Source organism: Drosophila virilis, chromosome 2 (assembly GCF_030788295.1).
Source record: "Drosophila virilis strain 15010-1051.87 chromosome 2, Dvir_AGI_RSII-ME, whole genome shotgun sequence".
NCBI classification, from domain to species: domain Eukaryota; kingdom Metazoa; phylum Arthropoda; class Insecta; order Diptera; family Drosophilidae; genus Drosophila; species Drosophila virilis.
This window is the reverse complement of record NC_091544.1, coordinates 8,409,970-8,435,182: the sequence shown is the minus strand read 5'-3', so window position 1 is coordinate 8,435,182 and position 25,213 is coordinate 8,409,970. Positions and strand designations below refer to the sequence as shown.

The 25,213-nt window shown below is 39.0% G+C and overlaps 1 protein-coding gene across 15 annotated transcripts in view; it reads right to left on the bottom strand.

The window, feature by feature from the left end:
* Positions 1-1,026: 1,026 nt before the first annotated feature.
* The window catches only part of heph (polypyrimidine tract-binding protein 1 heph), a 172,477-nt gene continuing 148,290 nt past the window's right edge, over positions 1,027-25,213 (bottom strand). For 10 of the 15 annotated variants that reach the window (XM_070207450.1, XM_070207443.1, XM_070207445.1 and 7 more), the window contains 8 exons: positions 22,296-22,634; positions 21,941-22,226; positions 21,472-21,665; positions 20,947-20,980; positions 13,528-13,620; positions 7,330-7,546; positions 6,757-6,834; positions 1,027-6,687 (listed from right to left, as the gene is read on the bottom strand). In XM_070207450.1, coding sequence (XP_070063551.1) covers positions 6,555-6,687; positions 6,757-6,834; positions 7,330-7,546; positions 13,528-13,620; positions 20,947-20,980; positions 21,472-21,665; positions 21,941-22,226; positions 22,296-22,634 — 1,374 coding nt within the window. In that variant the 3' untranslated portion in view covers positions 1,027-6,554. Of the gene's footprint in view, positions 6,688-6,752; positions 6,835-7,329; positions 7,547-13,527; positions 13,621-20,946; positions 20,981-21,471; positions 21,666-21,940; positions 22,227-22,295; positions 22,635-25,213 lie in introns of those variants that run through there. The other 5 variants (XM_032439445.2, XM_032439448.2, XM_032439449.2 and 2 more) reach the window with 4 other exon arrangements.

Below are 25,213 nucleotides of genomic sequence, written 5' to 3'. Positions count from 1 at the left end.
CTCCCCGCGGAGCTATCCTTTTTGCTGAAAATGTGAGATAAGGTCCTAATGTGGATCGTATCAGCCGGACGATTATGTACTAATCCGCCATTTAATTTAAATTCCGCAAAAGCAGTGCACCATCGAAACTGCTTGCTAGTGAACGAGTTGTTGGAGGTTGATGTCTTCACTAACAGTCAACAATATTTCCCTCGTATGGGCATCGTTTTTTTTTATTAGGATTCAGCAAGGGAGCAGAGAGAACGTTTAAAGAATTAGTCGTTATTTAAGCAATACTTACTTTTGCGCTATTTAAACTCAGTTACAACAACAACTTGCTATTCGATACTTTTTTGATGACAGTTTCTATTTCGTTGTCAAATTAAACATAAGCACATAGGACAAAATGTAGTTGAGTACAAAATTAAAAATAAAAGAAGATTAAATATAACATGTTCAATGCATGATAAACTTAAGATCTTACAACTAGACACTTTTAAAAATAATTACAGTTAAAATAAGTATAATTTAAAGTTTAAATGAAATAGTGTCGAAGCGAAGCAAATTAAACATGTTTAAAACTGAGTTTTTATATGTTCTTTTAACAATTCGTGTTTCATAATATAATAATAAAAATGTGTTTTGAAACTTAACAATATTGTAAAAAAAATGTTTGTGTAAATAGAGAAGTGACTCCTCAGCGCCCATATTGTATTAAATATACCACATACAAAAAATGTATAGTTTTTAATGATTTAAATCATTTTTTACTTTATATTTATTTCTCAAATATTTTTAATAATTAATATTATAATAATTAATTAATGCTTGTAACATAACAAATATTCATCTCATTTCATCGTTTGAAATTTTCCCTCTACACACAATTGTTTCTTTCATTTTACCACATGCTCTATAGTATGTCTTCATTTTTTTTTATTTTATTTTTATGTTTTAATTTTCTTTGAATTTTTAAATATTTTCACGTCTTGTCACACCTTCAAGTCACCTGCCTACTTGCGTCACCTGTCTAGGCGAATGCTCAACTTGTTTGTGTGCCTTTGAATTTGCGTGAAAATCAAAACTGTATATTTTAGTTTATAATGTTTTTTTTTTCTCTTTGTTTATAATTAAATCTTTTGCTTTTTTTCTGTTTAATTGGAGTCGCTTAGCTGCTGTTGGATTCATTCATTCGTGCAGCCGCAATACATTTAAATATATAGTATCAATATAATTTTGCATTTCTTTTGTTTTTATATACAATACACATAATAGATTTATAGTAAAATTTGGTGAGGAAAATCTTGCGTTACATAAACGTTTTGCTTACTTTCATTTAGAGCGTAAAATGATTAATTTTTTTTTTATTTCGTTTTATTGATTTACCTTAACGAGTAGGTTGTACAATTAGAGAGCACAAAGGTTTAAAAGTGTTTATCGTGGTGTAAATTTAAAAAATTTCTTTTAACAAATGTTTCAAGTTCGATTTTGATTGTTTCGCGTGATGTATTTTTAGTTAGTTTCGGCTAGTTAAGCAATATAGAATCGAGGATACATGATGTTCGAAGCTTCTTGGCAATATCTGTAAAACCTGTGATGTTTTTTAAGTATATGCATGTAAGCGAGTGTTCGAGAAATAGCGAGAGCGTGCATGTATTTATTTGTTGTTTTTTTAGTTGATAGATTTGTTTGTTCGTTTTGTTTAGATATTACGATCTCGAATATTGGGTACCAATAAATCAACAAATTGGCAGATCGTCAGAACCATTTGTTGGAGTTCATTTAAATATGTATGTAAGTTCTTTAAGATAATTGATTATATTTAAAACTTGGACCCTAGTTGAATTTTGCCATAATTTTTCACTAACGCGCACAAAATTTATAGACATACCAAGGATACGAAAGGAAAGTAATAGCAAAGTAGGCATTCATTAAGGTAAACGAATCAATAAGTGACCTTTCTTTTGCATGTTTATGTAAATGTAAGTATATTTAATTCACTGCTGCAAATTGTCTTGTTAGTTTCTGTTTTTTAGCAATTATTTATCATTTCACTAAAAAGTAGGAACTTCTGTCTGTTTCTTTTTTTTTTTTTAACTTGTATGCTGTTTGTTTTTCATGTAGTTTCAATGTTGCAATTTTCCAAACTGAACTCAGATATACGAAAAATAAAAACAATTCAATATCAAAGAAGCAAGTAAAACACAGATTTCGCTAGCTATAATATGTATGTACGTTTATATATAAGTATATATTTTATATATAAGTTGCATGCGTTTGTCTAAACGCCAAAGTAAACAAGAAAAAACTCTTAATACAATACAAACGCAACAACGATCTCATTTCCATTTGAATTCCTTGCACTTTCTGCTCAAAGACCACACTCGCAAAATTTCTGCTACTAAAAATACTAATGAGCACACAAATCTATAAAATCTATAAAATATTGTACCAAAAACACTTGAAATAAACCTCTTAAAAAAGTATACTGTAACTATATAAAATTATGAATTAATTTTTGTCTTTCTCCGTTGGCAAATATATTTAACAAATTCTCTATGCTTTCATCTATGACTCACTGTCTACGAGGACAACGTCGTAACCTGGTACGCACTCGGTTCCGGTCCGTTTGCTTAAAATAATTTCGTTTTGCTCTTGCTTTCAGTTTTCAACACCTGCGATTTAGCTGCATTTCTGATATATCTTATTTTCTAATGCTGACGCTCTTTTTCAAACGCTTGACTCTAACTCTACTCATAACGCTCAATTTCTATACTCTGTTTTTCTTTCGGGTTGCTCTGGTGACTGTGACTGCTCTGAACGGAAATGTTTGTGGGGCATATTGTGGGTTCGGTTTATGTGAATCCATAAAAAAGTGTCTTTAAAATCAACTACTCGTACTCATATGACAAATCTGGTTGATATGTTTCTGTTGATGTTATATGTATATGTATAAGTATGTTGCGCATGTGATTGGATTTGAATTGATTTAAGAAAATTGTGTTCGTACTCCTGTTCCATTTTCGTTTATACCCTTTTCGACGTTTTCACTATTTTAGTATTTCTTCTTTTCTTTCTTTTTCTTTTTCGTTTTCAATACAATTATGCACAGATTATAGCTACAATTACATATAATACACACATTTTGCATGCAAGTAATGTAGTATGCGCGGGTGTCAGCTTCGAGCGAGCGTGTTACACAACTAAAACTGATGCATACATGCGGACACGCATGTATGTATGTACACATATATGCTAGCATATTTGTATGTAATTCATATTTTCTTAGTCTTGAATTTATTATGCTTCCATATGCATTTTGGTAAAATCTCGAAATGTACAACTTATAACTGTTTGCTATGCTTTTTAATTGTGTTTAATTTATTTATTTGTTCATTTCAGAAATATTTTGTTTCAATGTATGCAACTTTTTGCTTTATGACTATCCTTCAAGTCCCGCAGCGGGCGCAAATCAGAACACAAAGCTAATATGTTTGCTCTGCTTCGTTCATTATATGTAATTCTTTATCAGATAAATTTTTAATTATTAAATTCTTCAATGTACTTGTAAACTATGTATTCAGTTGATGTGTGTGTGTGTGTTTTTTTTTATATTTTTCTCTACATGATAAAGTAATACTTTTAGCGTTTTTTTATTTTTTGTTTTTTGTTTTTCTTTCAAATAGCTGAGTTGCATATTTTCCACCTATTATGATGTATGTATGTACTTAGTATGTATGTATATAGTTCTATTAATTCGCATGCTGCTTATCTCGGTGTGTTCTTGTTCATTATCAACATAAACACGCTGTAGCGCAAATTGTATCTATGTATCTGTATGTATATTATCGTTGGGCTAAATATTTGATTACGCTTTGAACGCTGCATTTTGAAGTGCAGCCGCATTGTTGCTCTGCCGCCTTCATAATACATTTGGATTGATTTCGATTGAGTAAGTGTGTATGTGAATATGAGAGAGTTCTTGTGGTGTGTGTGTGTGTCTGTGTTCCTGTGAGTCTGTGTGTTTGTCAGTGGTTAGGTATCTTTTGTGTGTGTGTCTTTATATTGTTTTACAAACACATTATTAATTTATGATTCAACTTTTCACATGTTTACTTTACTCTATTTTCTCCTGCTTTATTTGTTTTATTTTGTTTCGCTTTCTTTGCTTTTCTGTTGTAAGTAATTATAGTTTTTGAAATACTTGTATGAAATTTTTGATTTGTCAAGAGTTCTCATTTGAAATTCTAGCAGTCGTGGGTTTGATATATATGTATAGTATATATATATATATATATATATATATATTTATCTCTCTTTACCTTGTATTGTTGCGCTAACAAAACGTGTATATATATATATGTATATATATGTATTTATATAGTAGACATAGACATAGGCATAGACATAGAGCATATAATAAGTTAATTAATTAGGTTGTAGATAAGTTAAGATTAGGATAGAATGTATACATGAAACGCTAGAGTTTGTTTAAAAATGTACTTTAAGCATTACATGAGAAATGTGTGAGTGTGTGTGGTGTGTGTGTGTATGCAATATATGGTTAAGTATGTGTTCTTTTTGTCTGTGTTTTGTTGTAGAGCTTCAAAGGAACTCACACTTGCAAAGTTGTCCCTAATTTTAACCATACTATACCATATATGTATGTTTGTATGCAAATAGCAGCTGCTATTTGCGACTTGTTCGATAACTGCAAATACCGTATGTTATTTAATTATACATTTTACAATATTTTACTGTTGCTTTTCGTACACGTTTTTTGCTTCAATATTTACTATTTCTGTAAATTGTTAATTTTAAATTACGATCACTGCTACTTATGCTTAAAAACTAAATCCATATCATTCAGTTACAGTTACAATTAGTTTATTTAATAATTTTGTTTTTATTTTTTATTTCTTTTTTCTCCTTTCTTCTTTTTGTGTTTGTTTTTGTTCTTTTGCGCCAACGTATAAATAATTTCACTTTCTAAATATATATAAACATTGATGTGTGTATAGTTAGTTGTGCCTGTCTGTCTCTGTGTGTGTTCTCATGGTTGTGTGGGGTTCTTGTAAAATTATCAAAAAATCATTGAGTTTTTTTGTTCATTTTTCTTTTTGTTGTTTTTTTGTTTGTTTGTATTTGTTTTGCTAAAAACACTTATATGTCTTTCGGTAAGCTTAGGCCTAAATATAATTACGATTTTTGAGATTTTACTTCCGTAGCTAAAAATTTGTTTTTTTTCCTGTTTCATGTTTTTGTTGTAGTTCAACATATACTTATATGTATGCATATGTATGTATATCCATTATGCAGTATATATTTCTTTCTTATATTTTCGTTTGTGTATATATTTTGCTAGTTTAACAACACTTACATATACACACACAGAAGGTTTTACGTACGCGTTTATTTTAGTTTTCTATTTTGTTTTTTATTTATTTTTTGTTTAACTGCCTTTATTATTACCTTTTAGTTTTGTTTTCTTTATTTTGTTTTAATGCTAAACGAACAGACGTACTTAATTTATAATGGGGTTTCTCTTCAAGTGCCCGAATAGTTGCTTTATTATATTTAAATTTAATACATTTCTGCGCCATTCTGCTTGGCTCCAATTACATTTAAAGAGTCAGTATGCACGCTGATTGTTTTTTTTTTTTTTTTGAGATTAACTTTACTTTTAACATTACTGGTACGGCTAACAAAATGAAAAACGTTTAAAAACTGCTTAAATGCGCGCATGCACTTTAAGTTCATATGTTTTTTCTTTTTCTTTTGTTTTTTGTTGTTTTTGTAAAAAATAAGGGTTTTCAATCAAAGTTTCAATCACTTAAAATATAATAACAGTAAATACTCGTACACAATAAAAATTTGTTTTGTTTTTTTTTTTTGCTTACTCCATTGTTTAACATAAATTGATTTGTTTTTTTTTTTTGTTTTTGTTTTGACTTTCTGCTGTTTCTTAAAACCAAAACACAGTACAGTGCACTTAAGTTAGTTCTAAATTTGCTTTGCTTCTTCTTTCTCTCTATGCAATGCAACTTACTTATGGACTAAATTTAAGTTTTAACTTTAAGCTTATGATTATACGACGTCGCTGATTGTTTAGTGGGCTGCTTTTGTGTTTCCCTTTCTATTTGTTGTATTTGTTTCTCTTAATGCTTGTCTTACAATTGAAATTTGAAATTGTATTCTTCATTTAAATATATATATATATATTAATTAATTGTATAGTTTTGTTTATTAGTTTTTAGAATTTCTGTAGTAAGTGTTATGATAGAGTTTTGCGCATTGTTATAATAAAAACAGAAATTAGATTTTAGATTTTGTTTGTATATAAGTAGCTATAGCTCTTGCATCGATTGTTGCTGCTGTTGTTTGATGGGTTGGGTTGTATTGGGTTGGTTGGGCTCGCTTTCTCAGTTGAAGTGGATGTGATGGCGATTGCCCAGCACGCCGCTTGTACTACGAATAATAGATTGTATCTGTTGCTGCCAAAAGAACTGCTGCCGTAGTGCATAGCTGCTGTTGGCACTCAGTCAAGTTCAGTGAACCTGACCACGGGTCGGATTCTAGATGTTCGACTTGGAGAAGCTCACGCGCAAATGATTCGACTCGGACAGCTGATGGTTGTGCATTTTGATCAGTGCCAGCACAGCCTCCTCCACCGACGACAGTTGCAGCAGCGCCATTTTGCGGTCCTTACTGCAAATGCATACAAATCTAATTAGTTATATTCGCTCTAAATTGTTATCTTTATATTCATTTACTTACGGGAAAAATTTGAATGCTTTAACCTCGAAATTGTTGGAGCTGAAGGCTTCTTTGATGTCATCCTCGGTACAGGATGAGCTGTAAGTAGCAAGAAGAAAAACGTTCGCACGTTAAATTAACACCTATCGATTTAAATTGGCATGCTGCGCGTCTATAGATATCGCATAAACACCACACCAAAACAGCAGGCACAAGCACAAGCACAGAGGCACAGCTACAGCTACAGGCATTGCCATAAGCACATAAATTCAAACGGCAGGCACCTTGCCGCCTCATCCCCGCCATGGCAAACAAAAAGCTGGCGGGGCGCTTTGTCATATTTGGCAGACAAAGCGACGCGGGACGTTTGCCTCTGACAATGGCTGCGACTGCGACTGCGACTGCGACTGTGGCTGTAGCTGTAGCTGGAGCTGTGAATGGGCCACCGGCTCGGGAGGTGGTGCTGCTCATAACGGTAATTGTAATTGCCCGCGTGGCGTTGCTGATGAGAAAACCAACTCCAGCTGTGCACGCGTTACGCAAGGCAGCTTTAAACGCTAGACAACGAAACGATGCTCAACAATAGATACTCACGGAATGTTACTTAAATGCAGTGTCGCCGATGGCGGGTAGATGTTCTGATAGTTCTTGCTGCCGGGCTTTTTGAAACGATGCAATGGATTCTGTGAGTAGTCACGTGTGAGGCCCGCGTCCGGCTGTCCCTCCTTGGGCAGTTGCACGGCCTGATGTTTGCTGGCCATGACACGTATTGGCTTGCCCCATAAACGTAATTTATCAAGGTGAGACATGGCTGCAAAAATAAAAATAAAAAAATGGCAACAACAAAATAAAACACAATGTTAAAAACGTTAAAACGAATGGCAATACATGAATTTAGTGGGAACGGTTCTGCGAAGAGCTTGTACAGCTTGTGCGGGTGATAGAATATTTGTTCACGTTCCATGTTGTATAACATGTGTTTACATATGTGTCTGATGCAATTTACTATGTGTAGTATATATATATATATATGTACATGTATATATATATACATGTATGTAAATGTGTTGCGCTACAAGCCATAAAATTACCCAGAACCTCCTTCTGGAGTCAAAGTCAGCAATAAGTGCAAGCAAATATTTACATACTAAAATGTAACTGCAACTTTATCAATGTCGTCTGCCTTTGGTGATTTACAAGCAAATGACTCGCCATAAAATGCATTGCCCGCAAAAGTTTGCTCTTGTTTCAGTTTTTTTTTCCAATTTTTTTTTTGTTTCCAGCCACCCCCAACGAGACGTCGTTTGTTTCTCATGGTCTCGATAGTCATAACACCTGCGGCTCAATTGCAAATAGACAACAGTTGCACAACATGCCAGTTAAACGAAATAAACACTGTTTCCATTTTCATATTCGTTTTCGATTACGATTACGATTTCAATTTCGATTACATTTTTATTCAATTTCTTGTGAAGTCATGCTGGGACAGGGACTGGGAGTTGGTATGCTTCAGCTCAGAACGTGTCCCTTTTTATGCATTATTTTAATAAATTATAGAACATTTTATCATTTTGCTCAGTTGTCATGGACATTGAGATGGGGGCCGTGGAGTGTGTGGGTGGGAAGTAGATGACATCGTGTTAGGTTGCTTATGCTTTATTGTAAAATAATATGCTTACTCAGCCGTTTATTGTTTGCCTAATGGATTAAATGATTTTACAAAAAAATACAAAATACGGCTTGAAAACATAATAAATTGTAAAATAAAGGCCAGTCGGCTAAAGGACAACGAGACGAAAGGCAAGCAACAGCAGCAGCAGTGACAAACGCTTCTGCCATTTTGCCACATGCGACGAGAATATATATGTATGTATGTATGTATGCATGTATGTATGTATGTATGCATGTATGTATGTCTGTATGACAAACACTTGTAATAAAGATTAATGTGCAGCCGAGAGAGCCAGCGCTTTGCTCTGCTAGCCCAAAATGGTAGGACTAACTTTGCCTATCATCGCAGCGCCTTTCAAAATGTGCTGCAGCTGCGCTCGTGGCGGCAGCTCTCGTGGCTTTGAGCCTGGGGGCCCAACTCAAAAAGTAACTCAAACTTTTAATTACCAGCCTGACCAATAGCAGCAACAGCAACAGCAACTCCAACAACAACAAATCATTATTAACTTACAAGACATTATGAAAAACAAAAAACAAAAACAAAATATTTATAAAAAGTGCACGCACAGCTGAGCACCGTAGAAAACCATTGAATCCCGAAAAATATGAGTCAGTAAAGTTTGCCCAAAGACCCCAAAATGACTTGTAGATGTGGCTGAAAGGATTTGTGAGTGCATTAACCCATTTCAGTTGTTTAAGCCAACAACACGACAATATAATTAAAGTATTGTTAACGTCGTGTCAATTTTGACCTAACATCCATTTTAGCCTGGCTCAGGTGAGATTGATTAATCTGAAGAAAACTGACTAACCGAAGTCGCCTGGCAATCGCTGCGATATTTGTTATATTGGTTTATGGCACAAAGTACTACCTGAAGTCAGTTCATAAAAAAGTTTGCGGTGCTTGAACACTGCATAATTAATTTGGAGCACATAAAGATGGACGCCAATTCATTCAAGGAGTCACTTAACGCAAAAGTTTGTCAAAACTCTTCACACAAGTTTCACTTGGCGTATACGTAATCGGACCTTATTATATATACAATACACATGAGTATGTGTGCGTGTGTGTCAGCATGCTTGTATGTGTGTGGCTGTTGCTGTTGCAAAAATATTTGTTTGTTTTTATTGTAAATGCTTTTATGCGTACGCTGCTGTTCATGCAAAATATTTTGTAGTAATTTGTATAGCAAAAATTTATTTACGCAAAATTCCCCAGATAACAACTATAACAGGAGAGGGAGAATGTGGAGCTAGCTGGGCAGCCACAGTGAGCTGTGCAGCTGTGCGTGTGCCTATAAATTTATATGAGAGTTCTGTCTATAGTTTGTAATAAGTTGCGCAAAAACTTAATCCCGGCACGGCAGCCAACAAATGGCTCGCGTCCGGCCAGCGGCCATTTGCACAATGTCGACAGCGTCGCCAACGTCAACGCCAACTCCTGGCCGAATGGGCCATTATAATATTTCCCACACACACACACACCAACACAACATACACACACACACACACACACACCTCAAGCTGCTTCAATGGAGTGGACTATCGAGTGCCCGCCCAGTGCTTATTGTTTTTTCATTGTGGGTGTTTGTGTTTTTGTCTATTTGTGCTTTGGCTTTGCCTCTTGATTGCTGTCGCACTTTATTTGGACCGAGTTGGGGCTCGGTCTGTTCGGCTGTCTAGCTGTCCGGCAGGCAGGCGCTTCGTTCTCTTGACTTCATTTACACAGACAAAAAAGTTCTTTTCGCCTTTACGCTGTAATTCGTATGCTGAGTGTGCAATTGTAGCCGTATTTTGTGCGCAACAACAAACACCATACTGTCCTCCTCTGGAGAGACACTTTTATATGCATGGGTGTGGGCTGGATTGGTTGGCAAGGGGCTAGGGGCTGCCAGGACATCTGCTGCCTGGGAAATAGACTGGGCTGGCTCAGGGTCGGTAATCGTCTTTGTTCTGGCAGAGTTGCGAGAGTTTTGGGCAAAGTAACGAATGAATTTGTTAATATTTTATGAGTGCATAAGTGCGCACTCACCGACCAACAGCCAGACGCCCAAAACAACCAACACACTTACACGGCGGCTAGTGCGACGATACCTGAACAAACGGATGGACGGCCAAACGGGCGGCCTGGCGGACTAGCAGACGGACAGATGCCAGGAGAGAGGCCGGCGGTACTCAGCCGGAAGTGTTTGCCATTTGGCAGCCCTCGCGGCACATTAGTAGTCTGTATGTTGACGCAGGGCCATTAATATTTCCACATGCCAGCAGCAATTGGGTGGATGTGTGTGTTTATGTGTGTACAATAATTTGCTTGTCGAATAGCATTGGTTTTGTTGCCACAAATAAAGCGAGCCATTTTGTTTGCGAATCTAAAATAGTTACATCAGCTACACCACATGCTGCGGTTTGCCTTTTGTCAACTCACTAACAAATATAATTAAAAGTGCGTATACGAGAGGTTGGCTGGCATCGGATTCGGAGACATTAGCAAACTAAATAATTTGATGTATTTTGAAATATGCAACGGATTAGCCAAACAAATTGAAAAATAATTAAATCAGAACCAAACTGGGAAAGCAAATGGAGCGAAAGCACCAATAGCTCGCATTACTTAAGCATAAATCAGCACAAAGTTGGAATGCTTTTGAGCTTAAATATGCAGCTGCATAAACAAAACAAAATCAAACAAAAAAAAAAAGAACACCAAATAGCAACATGTTTGCATAATGATAATTGCAAAAGTTAATTGAGTGCAGCACAAAGCATATTTTTAACGGATCATCAAAGGCAATGGCCAATGATTGTTTTTGCTGCTGGTTGACATATTTTCTCTTCTTTTTATTTGGTTTTTAAATTGAAATTGATAAAAAAAAGTACAGGAGGAGCAAAAAGATGGCATTTATTTTTGCAGTGCATGTACATTAATGTTGGCCAGCTGCCATTCGCGCAATTTGCTGACAATTTCCGCTGCAATGCTTAACGCTGTTGCTGCTATTAATGTGCATGGCATTTATTTCACTAATTAAATTTATTTAAACTTTATTAATAACAACGACTGCTGTATGTGATGCTGCGGGCACAACGAGCAAAAAAAAAAAAATGATGAAAAAAACAACCAAAAACATTGGAAATTATATACACATATTTATACGCATATGGAATATGTGAAAAATTATTTGTTAAGCATTTAAGCGTCAGCAGCTTAAGTACTTTTGCGTAATTATTGCATATTTATATGTATGTTGCATGCCCCAAAGCGGCTTAAAGTGAGTAATAAGCACAACTGCAAGCAACCAGAAACAACGCTGCGTATGCGCAATGCTTGCTTGCAATTACAATGCTTAACGACTGCTCGTTGTCATTTCCAATTTTCAATTTAGCGCCCAACGGCGGTACAACTTTGACTGCTTTTGAGTTATTTTTCAGATGAACAAAAGCCCCCTACCTTGACCAGCCGCCACCCGGCCGTCTTCCTGGCCTTGCCGATGTATTAAATGGAATAAAACCAAATTGAAATTGAAAAGGTGTCGCTGCCAACGCTGCCTCTGTTTTTCCTGCTGTTTTTTATTTAATACCTCGAACCCATTGAAAATGGCTAGAAAGGGTATTATGTTTTTGCGCAAATGTATGTAACAGGCAGAAGAAAGCATCTCCGTACCCATAAAGTAAATATATTCGTAATGGTGATGACGAGCTTAGTAGTTTTTTCAAGATTAACTCCATATATACAGATTACAAAAATTTCAGGTTTAGATAGCTAAAGCCAAATGCAAGACTAAGTAAATCAACTCCTTAAAACGCGCAGGAAGGGCTATGTTTATAATATATGTTTTGGTGAATGTGTAGAAGATAGAATGTAAAATGTTTGTAAGACCAGCTTGAGATTGAGTTCAAGGTATCTCCCAGTCGGACTCTCCCGACTAGAGCACTCCTGTCTTTTTTCTTTTGTACGTAATAAAGTGGAATTTGGCACGTCGGTTGACTGCTCTTAACGCCTCGCAATGCGCGGCGATTTTCATTTCGTTTAATGCGCACACTAACAGCCAAAGGGAATGAGGTGTATGGAGCATAAGAGATGGGGGCTGCGGCAACCTGACAATGGCAAAGTGCACACAAATAAATGCAATAAAATGATTGGCATGTCCTGCTGAGCGAGCATGGGTCAGCCTTTTGCTGCCCCCAGTGACGCCCAGAGGCAGAAGCCGCCTCTGAGAGAGGCAGCAGCAGCACGACAGGTGGGGCAGAAAAGCAACCAGACCAGGTGTTGGACAGACGCTGGTAATAAAGCGCTTATAAAATTTCATTTATGCGCACGGCCAGCCAACCGAGCCGCTCGGCTCTCCTGGCGTCGCTGTAGCTATACTCTACTCAACTGTGCATATCTGTCCATTTCTCCATCTCTTTCGCTTTAACAATTTTTATTATTAATACATTTTGTTTGCTGCACTTGCAGCTGCAACAGCAACAAGAACAGTGGGCAACAATGGCTGCCAAAGGTATGCAATGTTTGGAATTTCATGTTGCAGGAATTTCTCATTTTAAACCAGCTGCAAATTGCAGTTGCTGTTGCTCGCATTTCATTTATCCATTTTTTTTATACCCTGTTAATATATATGGTTACAAAGATGACCAATATATGCCGATAATATAGCGCCCTAAAATTGATATGTTCTTGATGGTAATCGACAGCTAACTGATCGATGATTCGTAATACATCTAAAGAACCAAAATCTGGTAAAGAATCCTACGCGAGGCACTTAATATTATCATTTATTTTCTAGTTAACACATTTTTCCATCTCCCAGGCAAATTAATTTCCTATGTGCTTTTAACTGGTGATATATCGTTACAACAGCTCATTAGGCCCGTGATTTCTGATGCATCGAATGTTGACAAAGTTATATTTTTATATAAATTAACGAATGTGCTACTTAAAAACTGTTTTCAGGGTATCCCCCTGTCTATCACTCTCAACTAGAGCGACCAGTTTTATTTTCTTCTTTTTTTTTGTATCTGATGTGCCTTTCAACGCCGCAACGAGCGCAGATTTTTCATTACTTTTGGGGTGGCCTGTCGGAGGGGACGAGGGCAGGGCTGTAGGTTTCGGCATGTTTGACTTACCCAAATAAGCTTGCTGTGGCTCTGCCATTTGTATGAGTGCCGAGTCCTTTTTGTTGTACAAAATCTTTACACGTTGCACATCGCCGTATACACCTGTGAATTGCGAAATGGTTGGCATTATTAATATGGATTTCATTTTGTTGCAATGCCGTTAAGAGTACGCATATAAAAGTACAAAAGCAAGGTGAACATTAATAAAGTAACCCACTATTTGCTATCCTAACACACACATTGTAGCTGCTGTTGTCGAACTAATGAATATATCCCAAATATTTAGTCCCTGTTGTAGGCAGCTGTATATACCCCACCTATCCAGCTAACGAATCAACTCTTACGATGCAATCTACAAAGTAGAGCGCGGCCATAAGACGCGACTTAAGCGCCGCTCAATTCAAATGGCGGGCCTGGAAAATTCGGACAGCTACGAGCGTTTTATGCAACGAGCAAATGTTGCTGCCGTCAAAGGACGAAACTTTTACACACCACCAAAAAGCCATAACGTGTACGAAGATGGTTTTCCCAGCCGCTTCTCCATCACCCTAGCCGTGGTTGCCATCTTCCAGGTGCGGCTGATGCTGCTTGGTATTATTGTCGGGACGGAGCCGTTAGTATCATGTACGAAACTCATAACTAGCTCAATAAGTTTTCTCAGCTATTTTTTACGACCGACTCCAGGCTATGGGCTTCGGCAACGCCATCCTCTCAAGCCGCAGCTCCAGCTCCAGCTCCAGTTCAGCACTGGCTCTAGCTTGACTCCGTATCCGGCTGCATACTTTTTAAGGCTGCGCCACGCGGCTGATTTTACAGCTGTCAGACAAGGTGTGAGTGTGACGTTGGCGTTGGGGAGTTGCAGTTGGGGAGTTGGCAAGTTTCTTTGCCGGGCGCGTTATTGAATTGTATTTTATGACTTTACTTACGCGGCGGCGCCGCAAAGTATCCAATATGCATTGGGTCCAGTTGCTCTGGCGCCATATTGTGCCGTCAAACTTTAAGATACTTTAAGTGCAGAGCAAGAGCAATTGCTAGTGATTTCTTTAGCCTGGCCAATGGACTTTGCTTTGACAGCTGTCCGGAGCGGAGGTGAAAATAAGCTCGCCCTATGTCCCTCTTGTCCAGCAGTCCGTGTGTAGCCAATCAGCGGCAAATTTGCAGCAGGGCGCAAATTGCCATCAAGCATAAAAATAGTAGTTGGTAGCTAAAAGGTCGCAACCCCGCCCCACGCCCTCGATAACCCCTCAGCAACGCCCAATGCAAACAATGTAAAGTGCAGGCACCCTCGGTTGCCCAAGACAACAAATCGAATAATGCGAAAAGTAAATTTTCAACTAGCCCTCCCAAAAAAAAAAAAAAAAAAAAAAACCAAAAGCAGAAAACGAAAAACGAAAAAAACCCAATGCCCAGTGGCAGTAAAATGGAGAGAGCTGAGGAGCAGCGATGGGAAGCGCTAACAAGTTACAAAAGTAGCAATAGAAATGCAGGTAGTAAATAGTGCGGGAACGGCGCATAGTTCAACAGTTGGCAGTAAATCCATTTTATACAGTCGACTGGCTGCTCGACTGGCTGACTGCACAGCACAAGCCAGGAAAGTACTGTGAACTGAAACTTGACTTATGCCAAACACCGAAAAATTTCGTTTGCTTCAAATTGGCTTGCCGTAGCAACAATTGCAGCAATAAAGCAAGCCAAGCGAGCCAACTTAGCCAGGCAAACATCGTACGTATCTGCCAGGCATCGGCTGTGGAGCATATTGAATGCCAGTCTTCTGGTTAGCATTGCACCAGCATTAGAAGTACCAGCGGCAGCAGCATCGCAGCAGCAGCAGCTTCGCAGTTTGACGTCCAACGGGGCGTGTGAGCAACTGCCGCTGCTGCTGCTGCTGCTGCTGCGGCTCCGCCAGCCGGATGGCATGCAAACTGACTACAGGCAGACCGCCTCCAGCTAGTGAGCCAGTCTGGCAGCCAGACTTTATAATAATTTATTATCGCAAAAAGATTTAGCCATATTTGTACAGCCATGCGGCTGACTTTGAATATGTTTGCATACTTTCTGGCGTTCGCGCCGATTCCCCGGCGGCCCATTAGTCGTCCGTTTGAGCGTATATTTTAGATGAAAAAATATCGCAGTTGTCCGACGTTAAATGCAAATTTTCTTGTGGCTTGTGGCTCCCATGAAGTAAGCTTCGTGAAAACTTCAGATGGCTAAGTGAATGTGCTGTGATCAATGCTGAAGTTGTTGAGTTAATATATAATACATTCTGTGCCTCAACTCTGCAATACTAAATTGATGAAATGTTTAGGAATAGGATTTAACAAGCAAAGTTCTGTGAATTGTTCATTTTATTTGAAAGCCATAGTCACCCAATTCGCAGGAAAACGCGCTCAGGTACCCAATTCTATGGCATGCTTTTTAGTTAAACGGAACTTGTAAAATTATGATAAATTTTCATTGAAATTATTCGCACATATTTTTGCCTTTTTCCGGTCACAGCATTTTATCAAATCGTTGCGCAACCCCTGGGCTGTCTGCCAAACCTTCCTGACGACTGCCATTCTACATGTAGCATATAAAATTTTATGAAATTTTTTCAGCGCCCGGCAAAAATCACGCACGCAGTTCCCAGCAAGCTCATAAAAATTCAATTAAACACGTTTCCACAATATTTTCGGCAGTGATATAAATTTTTAGCACGCCATTACAATTACATAAGCTGATTACCAATACACACACGCGCTCACCCACACAAGCACACACAGAAACACACATATAGGTTTTACTAGACGATTGCAGACTGATTAAGTTTTTATTGTATATGCAAAAAGAGGGTCAAAAAGCTGTGAATGGCCCAAAAAGTAGGCAACAGTTTTGTTGCCAGCAATAGGCTCTATTAGCACGGCTGACAGACCAACTGGCATATGGCATGCGGTATGCGGCATTTGGCATGTGGCAGGCGGCATGTGTCAAGTGTCTAAAGACCGTGTCATAGACATCGTAGCATTGAAGAGGGCAGCCAGCCAGCGGGTCGCTCGATTGAACCGTTTGGGGCTGGCCAACAACAAAGCGCTGTCAAAACTAATAAAATGTCTCCTTTGGAAAGGGTTGGCCCCGAACGTGGGCCTTTTTTTTCAATTGGGCTTGATCAATCTAAACGTTAACGTTTGAAGTGCGCTGTTTGCGGCGGGCGTTGCAACCTTTACGCTTGCTTCTTTTATTATTTGATATGCAAACAGCTTTTAGCCAAAAGCAGCAGCACCAATAGAAATAGCAACAACAAACTTTGCCAGAGAGCTATGATTGAAGTGCTAAATTTGCCACCTAAACGTGGCCGTCAGACATTGGCGTTCGCGTCATGTGGGAAAATTGTGGTTACGTGTCCCAGCTCATTGGTGCCATTAACATAACAAAAGGCGCTATGCGTATATTAAACACTTGTGTGTTTGAGTGTGTTTGCATGTGTGTGTGTGTGTGTGTGTGTGGGGCCAGTCGCCAGCTTGTTTGTCGTACAACTTGCCTCAAGTGTCACTCGTGGCCAGGGGTCGTGTGCGTTGCGTTCAGCTACTTGGAAATTCAAAAGTTATTACATAAAATTTTAGCGCTGCCATTTAGCTGATTGCTTGCTTAGACTGCCGTCATGTCGCTGGCGAGTTTATCTAAATCTATTGGCACGCCATTTCAAGTCATGTCCTGGGCCCCGATGATGGTAAGCAGTAAGACGCTTTAGAGCGTTCAGCTTATCGACGTCTCGCTTGCTGTGTGCAACAGGGCGTATGATACCGTACATCTAACAATTTTCTGCTCTACGCTTCACTTGATACGACTCGCTCCTGGTCCGCTTGGCGTTAAATCAGCAATCGAAGCTTTATTAGCACTGCAGGCAGCTGCCAACTGCCATCTGGTAGCTGCCAAAAGAAAGGCAAATGCTGCCAGTTCCTAGTTGCAGTCAGTCTTAACTGTGGCTAACGAGCTGCTGATAGGATTTACTGTGGCTCAGTTTCTTTAAGCTGCCCTTAGTTGGGCGCTCTCTGCGGTTATGCGGCTAGACTATGTTTATGTGTATTTGAATAGCTCTAACTATCAGAACAACAACATCAACAAGCAATAATCATTTTTAAACAATTAATGCGTTTGACAAATTTTTGTTTACTTTATCAACGATAAAGTCCGAATTGCTGGCAGAATACAATGCAATTTGTAAATAAATACCACACAAATGAATACATTTACGTATGAATACATTTACGTACGTATGTGATGATTATAAGTGTATTCACTTGTATTCACTTGTATTTAAAGACAAGCAGCTTGCACCACAGGCAGCCCTTAATGCCGCCCACATGCTGCTGCATACGTTCTGGACCTTTCGCTCTGTGGTTGCGTTTGTTTGGCAAAAGTTTATATTTGGGTATTTAAACTCAAATTAAATGCATTTGCATGCAAACAAAGCGGCGCACAGAAACAAAACAGACAGATACACACAATACACACACACAATACACACACACACACACATGGCAAACACAACACACATGTCTCTGTGGGTAAATAAGCCGCAAAAACAAACCGTTTTGTGTCATCAGAGACAAAGGCGGCAACAGACTTAACATTGTTGTGCGTGTGTGAGTGTGTGAGTATGTGGTTGCCAAGTTTTGTGCTGTTGCAGCACAAAAATGCGATACGGCCAGTAGAGGGCAGCAGCGGCATTTTGTGTTGTGGCAACAAATCCATTATGCTGCAATTATGCGCTACACTTGGCAGCAACAACAACGAACTGTTGCTAACAAATTGTGCTGCAGGCACTCGTAGCAATCGAAGTATTTTGGTTATTAAATAAAACAAACAGATAAAGGGATAGGATACAGGCAGTGAAAACAAGTTAAATGCAGCGTATGCGAAAAGTCAAGTCCAATTGCTATAAAATAGTAAAACAACACATACGCACACAATGAAACAAAACGTTCTCGGCCAGGAGAAGTTGTAGCTGCAATTCAAACAGCAAACCCCATTAACTTTACAAAGTTAGTTAAATTCATTTGGCAAACAGACATGCCACACACGGCGTACGGCAGACGACAAAAAGGCAGCAAGGAGACAATTACCCAACTTAAAAACCCACCAACCCACCGCCTAAGCACTCAGCTATCCAAAACAACTAGCTCCGAAAAGTCACAAGTAAATTTTATTTCAATTGTAAAGCCAGCAAAAACTGTGAGTGTATAAAATGCACTCACACACACATATGCATACAGTTAGGGAGGGTAAATCGGGGAGGAAGGGAGACGACACACACACATGGTGGCAACAAGAGCAACGGCAACAGCAACAGCAACAAGCGCAATGATAACTAAATAAATGGACATTTTTATAGCTATGCACTTCCGCACTCAATCTTTTGTTGTGCGAGCGCGTGTGTGTGTCTTTGTATATGTGTGCGGCAGGATGAGCGCCATGTTAAAGCATGTGTCCTGTATATATACATATATATATATATATATAATATTTTGAGCCGAGCTGAGAGCGAGCCGCTTACAATGGGCGAACATGGGGGCAGATGGGGCACAGAGTGGAGCGCACTTAATTCATGTAATTTTACATGCACACGAGCATGTCGCAGACAACGGCAACCAAGGAGCAACAGGATGCCGTGCAAGTGTGTGTCTGAGTGCGGTTTCACTTGTTGCCCGTTTGCCACAGAATGCTTTTTTAATACGTTGGTATGTGTGTAGGAGCGTGCGAGCATGTGTGTGTGTGTGTGTGTGGTTAGTGTAGATTTATGCAAGTGCATATATTTTCATTTTCATTGTTTTACAATTTGTAAGCACAACTTATGACAGGATAACTGCCAGTGGCAGCCTCTGCATATGCAACTGTTGCTATCTCTTGCGCTCTCCATCTCTATCATACGCTTTACCTCTGGCTGCTTGTGTATATGCGTGTGTGTGTGAGTATGTGGTCGAGTATCTAAAGATTACGTTGCGATTTTTACGCAGTGGTAAAACTATTTCAATTGCAAGCTGATGGATTCGCTGCCTCTGGCAAAAAGCTATTAGAAAGCCATTTGTAGTAGTTGCCATTGCTGTCCCGTGCATTGCAATACAATATATATGAGAATTTACTATTTAAACCAGAGGAAATTCACCTCAGCATTTAGATGTTGTTATTTAATGCGAATTTCCGTTGTCATGGCTGCGACTGCTGCCACCTCTGGCTATGACATTTTTATGCACTGGGCTTATGGCTTTCTTATGCTCACGCCTTGCATTGTAAAAAAGTAAAAAGATTTTTTTACCTTGTTTTGATTAGCTTTATAAGCTCTCAAGGACCCTAAAGGATTGTAGATTTAGTAAAAGATAAAAGCGCATGATTTGAAGGAAAACATGTGATACAGTAATTCGGAGTAAGTCTGTTTCAAATAATTGACTTAAAGGTTTTCTGTGTATTTTTTTCAACGAATTAAATTTAAAATAATTATAAAATCTTAAGTCAAAAATCCCACAAATTTTTCCATGGTGATTCAATATATAATGCAAAATACCAATTGCAAATCAAAAATAATTTAAAGTATTTTACAATAACAAGGCACTTATAAATTCTAAGTATTAACCTTTTTTTTTATTTTTATTATTTTTCATTTGCAATAGGTATTTTAAAAATGCACTTCAGAGTAAATACCACAAAAAAACAATTTTAATGTTGTTTGTACCTGTGTGGAATGTTGGAAAATACGTAGGTAGCTAGCCGAGCGATGTTCTTGTAATCGGCAATTTGTTTTTAAAAACTTGCTTAATATTTAAAACATTTTGTTAGTCGTTTTGTTGTGTTCGTCGTTTTCAATGTTCTAGCCATTGTTTTGTGTCTTCCATTTCACCCATGCTATTCCACACCCGTATGTATAAATAATTCATGGCACTTTTCCTGATTGCACGTAAATGGCGTAAATTTCAAACGGAATTACGCCAACGAGTTGCGCTAAGGGATGCAAGCAGGGGTGGAGGTGCTGATGCTGAGTTAGAGTTAGAGCTAGAGCTAGGAGAGGATGGCAGCTACAATGTGTGGGTCGCAGTCAGTAGTTGACTTTTTGGCAGCTGTTTTAACTTTCCTACGTTTTCTAAATTCAATGAATAAACAAGTGTACGACTAATAAAGTGGTCAAGAATTACGTTTGTGGTTAAGAGCTAAGACAGTGGCCCAGCCAGTCAGGGGCAAGGCAAGGCAAAAGATAAGGGGGCAGTGTGGTAGAAGCGAAGAAGATCAAATAAAGATTGGATGCAATTTAGATATTTGCCTTGCATATTGCTTAGCTGAGCCACTGACTGTGGTTGCTCAAATTAACAATTTATATATTCTATATAAATATATTTGGCATATATATATAGTATGTAAGATATGTATTTTGTATTTGGTTTTTGTTTTGTGCAGACGTACCAAAGAGGGTAAATAGAGCATCAGGCGTGACCATCTACAGAGAAAAAGAGAAATAGAAGTTTGTTGTCAGTTAGCGAGAGTTTTGTTTGTAGATGTATGTAAAAATGATATAAATCATAAATAATAAATAGCAAAAAATGATACAAAATGTATAGCACATGTATAGCATTAATTAATCTAATTTATTTTTATTTTACTTTAAGTAGATAAAATATAAAATTAAAATTCTAGGATACGTGTGTACTCGCTTTTTATAATTTACCACAGAAGATGGAATAAATTTGGAAAAAACTAAAATTTTAATGAAAATATATTAATATAAATAGTATGCGGCTTTTGTGAAAATATTTATAGACGAAATGCAAACTAATTAGAGGTCATGTACGAGTACTTTTGCAATTTGTGAGTAAATAGGAAGTATGGGGAGCATGTAGGCATATGTGGATATATATATATATTCAATTGTGGGCCGCTATTTAGTCGTGGTCTTGTTCTATTTAAGAGATTGGAACATTAAGCACTTACCTCCTCATTTAAATTCGAAACGAGTAAAACATTCGAGTAACCGCGCATGGCGGGCGCAGTTGTTTGCAGGGCGCCGCTGTTGGCCAGCGAGAAGGCGGCCAAATTGGGCAGGGCGTTACTGTAGCCGCCGGTGAGTGGTGCGCCCAGGCCCAAGGCGAAAGGTGGCAGCACGCCGGGTGCTCCCAGACCGTTGACTAAAAAATGTTCAGAGAGAGAGAGAGAGAGATAGTAATAAGAGTAATAAGGTTGCTGTTGCACAATTGCATGCGGCTTAAATATTAGACGAATCGATAGCGAGTGTCAAAGGCAAAAAGTCTTAAATCAAAGCGTTCTATGTATGTATATTTGTGTGTGTGTGTGTGTGTGTGTGTGTGTATGCGCGTGTGTGCGTGCGTGCGTGTGTGTGAGCAGGCGTTACAAGCACAGAAAATAAAATTATAATAGAAGGAAATTGTTCTGTTTGTGTTACCTATTTTATCACCTGTTAGTGAGGGCCGCTGGCGGGCAGCAATCAACAGCAGATCATTTGTATTCATGAGACCGCCGGCAGTGGGCATGAGATCGACGCCCGGCTCGCCCGGTGGCAGCGCCGGATTCGTAAAGTCACGTGACTTATCATTATTGTACTTGACATTCAAGGCGGTCAATTTGCTGTTGTCAATGCGCAAAGTGCAGCAACCGTTGTAGATATTCTGGCCATCCAATATAGACTTGGCCTGCTGTGCAGAGTGGGCATCCGGATACTGGATGAGCGCCTGTTAAAAAAGACCAAGATTTATATTAAATATTATGCATTGATTTAAAAGATATTTTGCTTTACCCACCTGGAATGAATTGTTCTTGGTGAAGGTAACTATTTTTAGCACCTTGCCAAAACGTTGGAATATCTGATGCAATATGTCCAACGAAACTGGATACATCAGAGTCTCGACAATTACGCGCAGCACGGTATTGGGTCCGCCGGCTGCATTGGTATTGTTGCCGGCCGCTGAGGCGTTTACAGCACTCGTGTTGTTTTGTAAGATGGCCACAGTGCTGCAGTTGCTGTCGCCCGAGCTGTTTGCATTGTTACTGGTCACATTGCCCCCGGCGCATAGCGGCAAGGGTGATCCACCGGCAGGCGATTGAATGCGATAGTCGCTCTGCACCACCGACGAGTTCTGCTGAAACAAGTGAAGGGAAGGGTGAGAGAGTTGTTAAGTCAATTGCTGAAAAAAAATCGTGTCTGCCAAAGTTTTATTAGTTAAACGCTGCACATGGCAAAACTTTGTGCATTAATCAAAAAACTTGCCATGCAACAGCAAAATTTATGCATGCCGTTCAGTGTAACAGGCAACTTGGCGAAAATATGCTAAATATTTACAGCAGCAGTAGCAGCAGCAATAGCAACAACTACAACAAAAACAACAACAGGTAGAGTGTGTGTAGTGGCAACAGGAAGAAGCAGTCGGGCCCAGCAACATAAATCTCAATCAAAATCAATAATATCAAGTACCGTAATAATAAAAGGAAATCAAAGTGCGGAGTGAGAATGGCAGGATGCTAAGGACGTAAAGAAGCCAGAACGTCTTGCCGTAAAAACCCTGTCAGCCCCATGCTGAGCGGCAAAACTTCTTGCGTGAAATATACACGTTCTATCGGAAAACAATTTAATGACATTCGGAAGTAAATTTATTCCTATTCGTGCTGAATTTTGATTTCGAAAATCATAACGTAAACACATTCGAGCGTCCTTAGCAGTCAGCCATCCAACATACCGCGCCGTTGCCCCCCCAAGCCTTAACGCGTTTTTTGTGCGTTTGTCAGCAACAGCAGCAGCAGCCGCCGAAAAAAAAGTTTTGGGCATACGTGAAGCAACAATTCCCCCCAGGCGTGCCATTTGTTTTTGCTACCTCTTGCTAGATAAATTCTCGTAGACGAAACAAAGCCAAAGGCAGGCAACTCAGCCTGAGACGCTGCCTTGGGCGCTGACTGCTGCCTAGGTTTATAAAAATAATAAAAATTGATTAGAATTGCGCTGTGTGAGGTCTCTGCCATAGTCAGGCAGCCCACACACACGGCGTATGTGTAATGTGAGGGGTGGAGAAACAAGAGTCGAAGATTCTGCGGCTGCTACGATTGCCATTCAGTTCGGCTCGTAGTCCATGACTGTAATTTGATACTTCACTTTGCCTGATTATTATTACGATGAGACGATGACGATGACGTTGATTGTGTAAAAATTGTAATGTAATTGTAGAGCAAACATTTGCCGCTCTCACTCTATCTCTCTTACGTGCTGCTATTGCGTGTGCGAGTGTGTGTGTCTGTGTGTGAGTGACAGTGCGCAGTTAAACTTTGTACATGTTAACTGAATGTCAAGTGGGCAATTGCAAATTGACTGCATTGATAATTGCGTCCAAACATTGTACTACAATTACGGCTATTTAATAATGAGCCAAGCCACTTGCCACATGACTCTGAGCTGCCCTGCTACTTCAGTATTCTGATAACTGGGGCTACCAACTGGCTACATCATTGAACATTTTGTGTGTGCGTGCATGTGTGTAACTGCTTGTATGTGTGTCACTTTTGGCTTTCCCTTGTCGCGGTTTAGTCGCTTAATGAGTCAATTGTGCATTGTCTATTATTATTTCTGTTCTTGTTGTTGCGGCTGTGGCTGTGGGCGGCTTGTGCCATTGATTGGTTTGCCATACACACACACAAACTCACCCACACGCAGGCCATCACCGCCCATATACACACACACACTCTCTCTCTCTCTCTCTCTCTTAATGGGGGCATACTCAGCACATTGTTATAATTTAATATGATAAGTCTGATAAACTAAACTGCTTTGATAAGCAAAAATATCAATTCTGCTGATAAGCTCAATTATCGATCCATTGCCTGGATAAATAAATATAACTGTGCAAAGAGCACATGTATGTGTGAGTGTGAAATGTGCTAAGCGCAAATCAAATGTTTAAATTTGACATTTCCCGCTGGACCTGTGTTATATTCAATATTAGCCGGACAAAATGTAATGCAAAGTCGAGGCGTTTGTCAGTTCCCCAGAGAATTGACGCACGAATTGTGTTAAAAAAAAAGTAAGCTAACAAAAAAAGCTGCTAAAAGCTTTTCAGAAAACTTTTGCAATATTTACGCAAACAAGTGACACGGTAAAGGGACTGTCTGCCAGTCCTTTGCTCAGTTAGCCCTGGGTGGACATACTACCTGGGCCAGCCGTCGCCTTCCGATTTTTGCATAAGAAATAAGTCAATGGCAAACAAAAAACTAAAGCAAAAAACTAAAAGTAAAAAATATTTATGTATATATTTTGGCGCTACTTTCACTTAGTGCTTGGCATAAATATTATTGTTTCAGAGATGCGTGCGCCTATTTTCGTTGCAATGTCACACTGGCAACTCCCCCCTGCTCTAAGCACCCCATCTTGACTTTTTGGGCACACTTAAGATGTGCAGTGCCCGGGCAACATGCACTTCAGAAACTGGTCACGCCGTGGCAAAGTGGCTCAAGCCGGAGCAAGTTGCTGGCTTAAGTGGAGAGCCAAGTGAGTGAGAATACCAGGCGGCTGGCAGGGAGCTTCTTGCCACTCCTTCTGCGCCCGCATGCGTGCATCAAGGATGTAGAAGTGGGTGGTGAGTTGCCACTTTTGTGCGGTTGCCAACTTGGCTGCTCTTATACATTTTATTTGGCAAAAGGGGATGGTTGGCCCTGCACAAGTTATGAACTAGCGCAG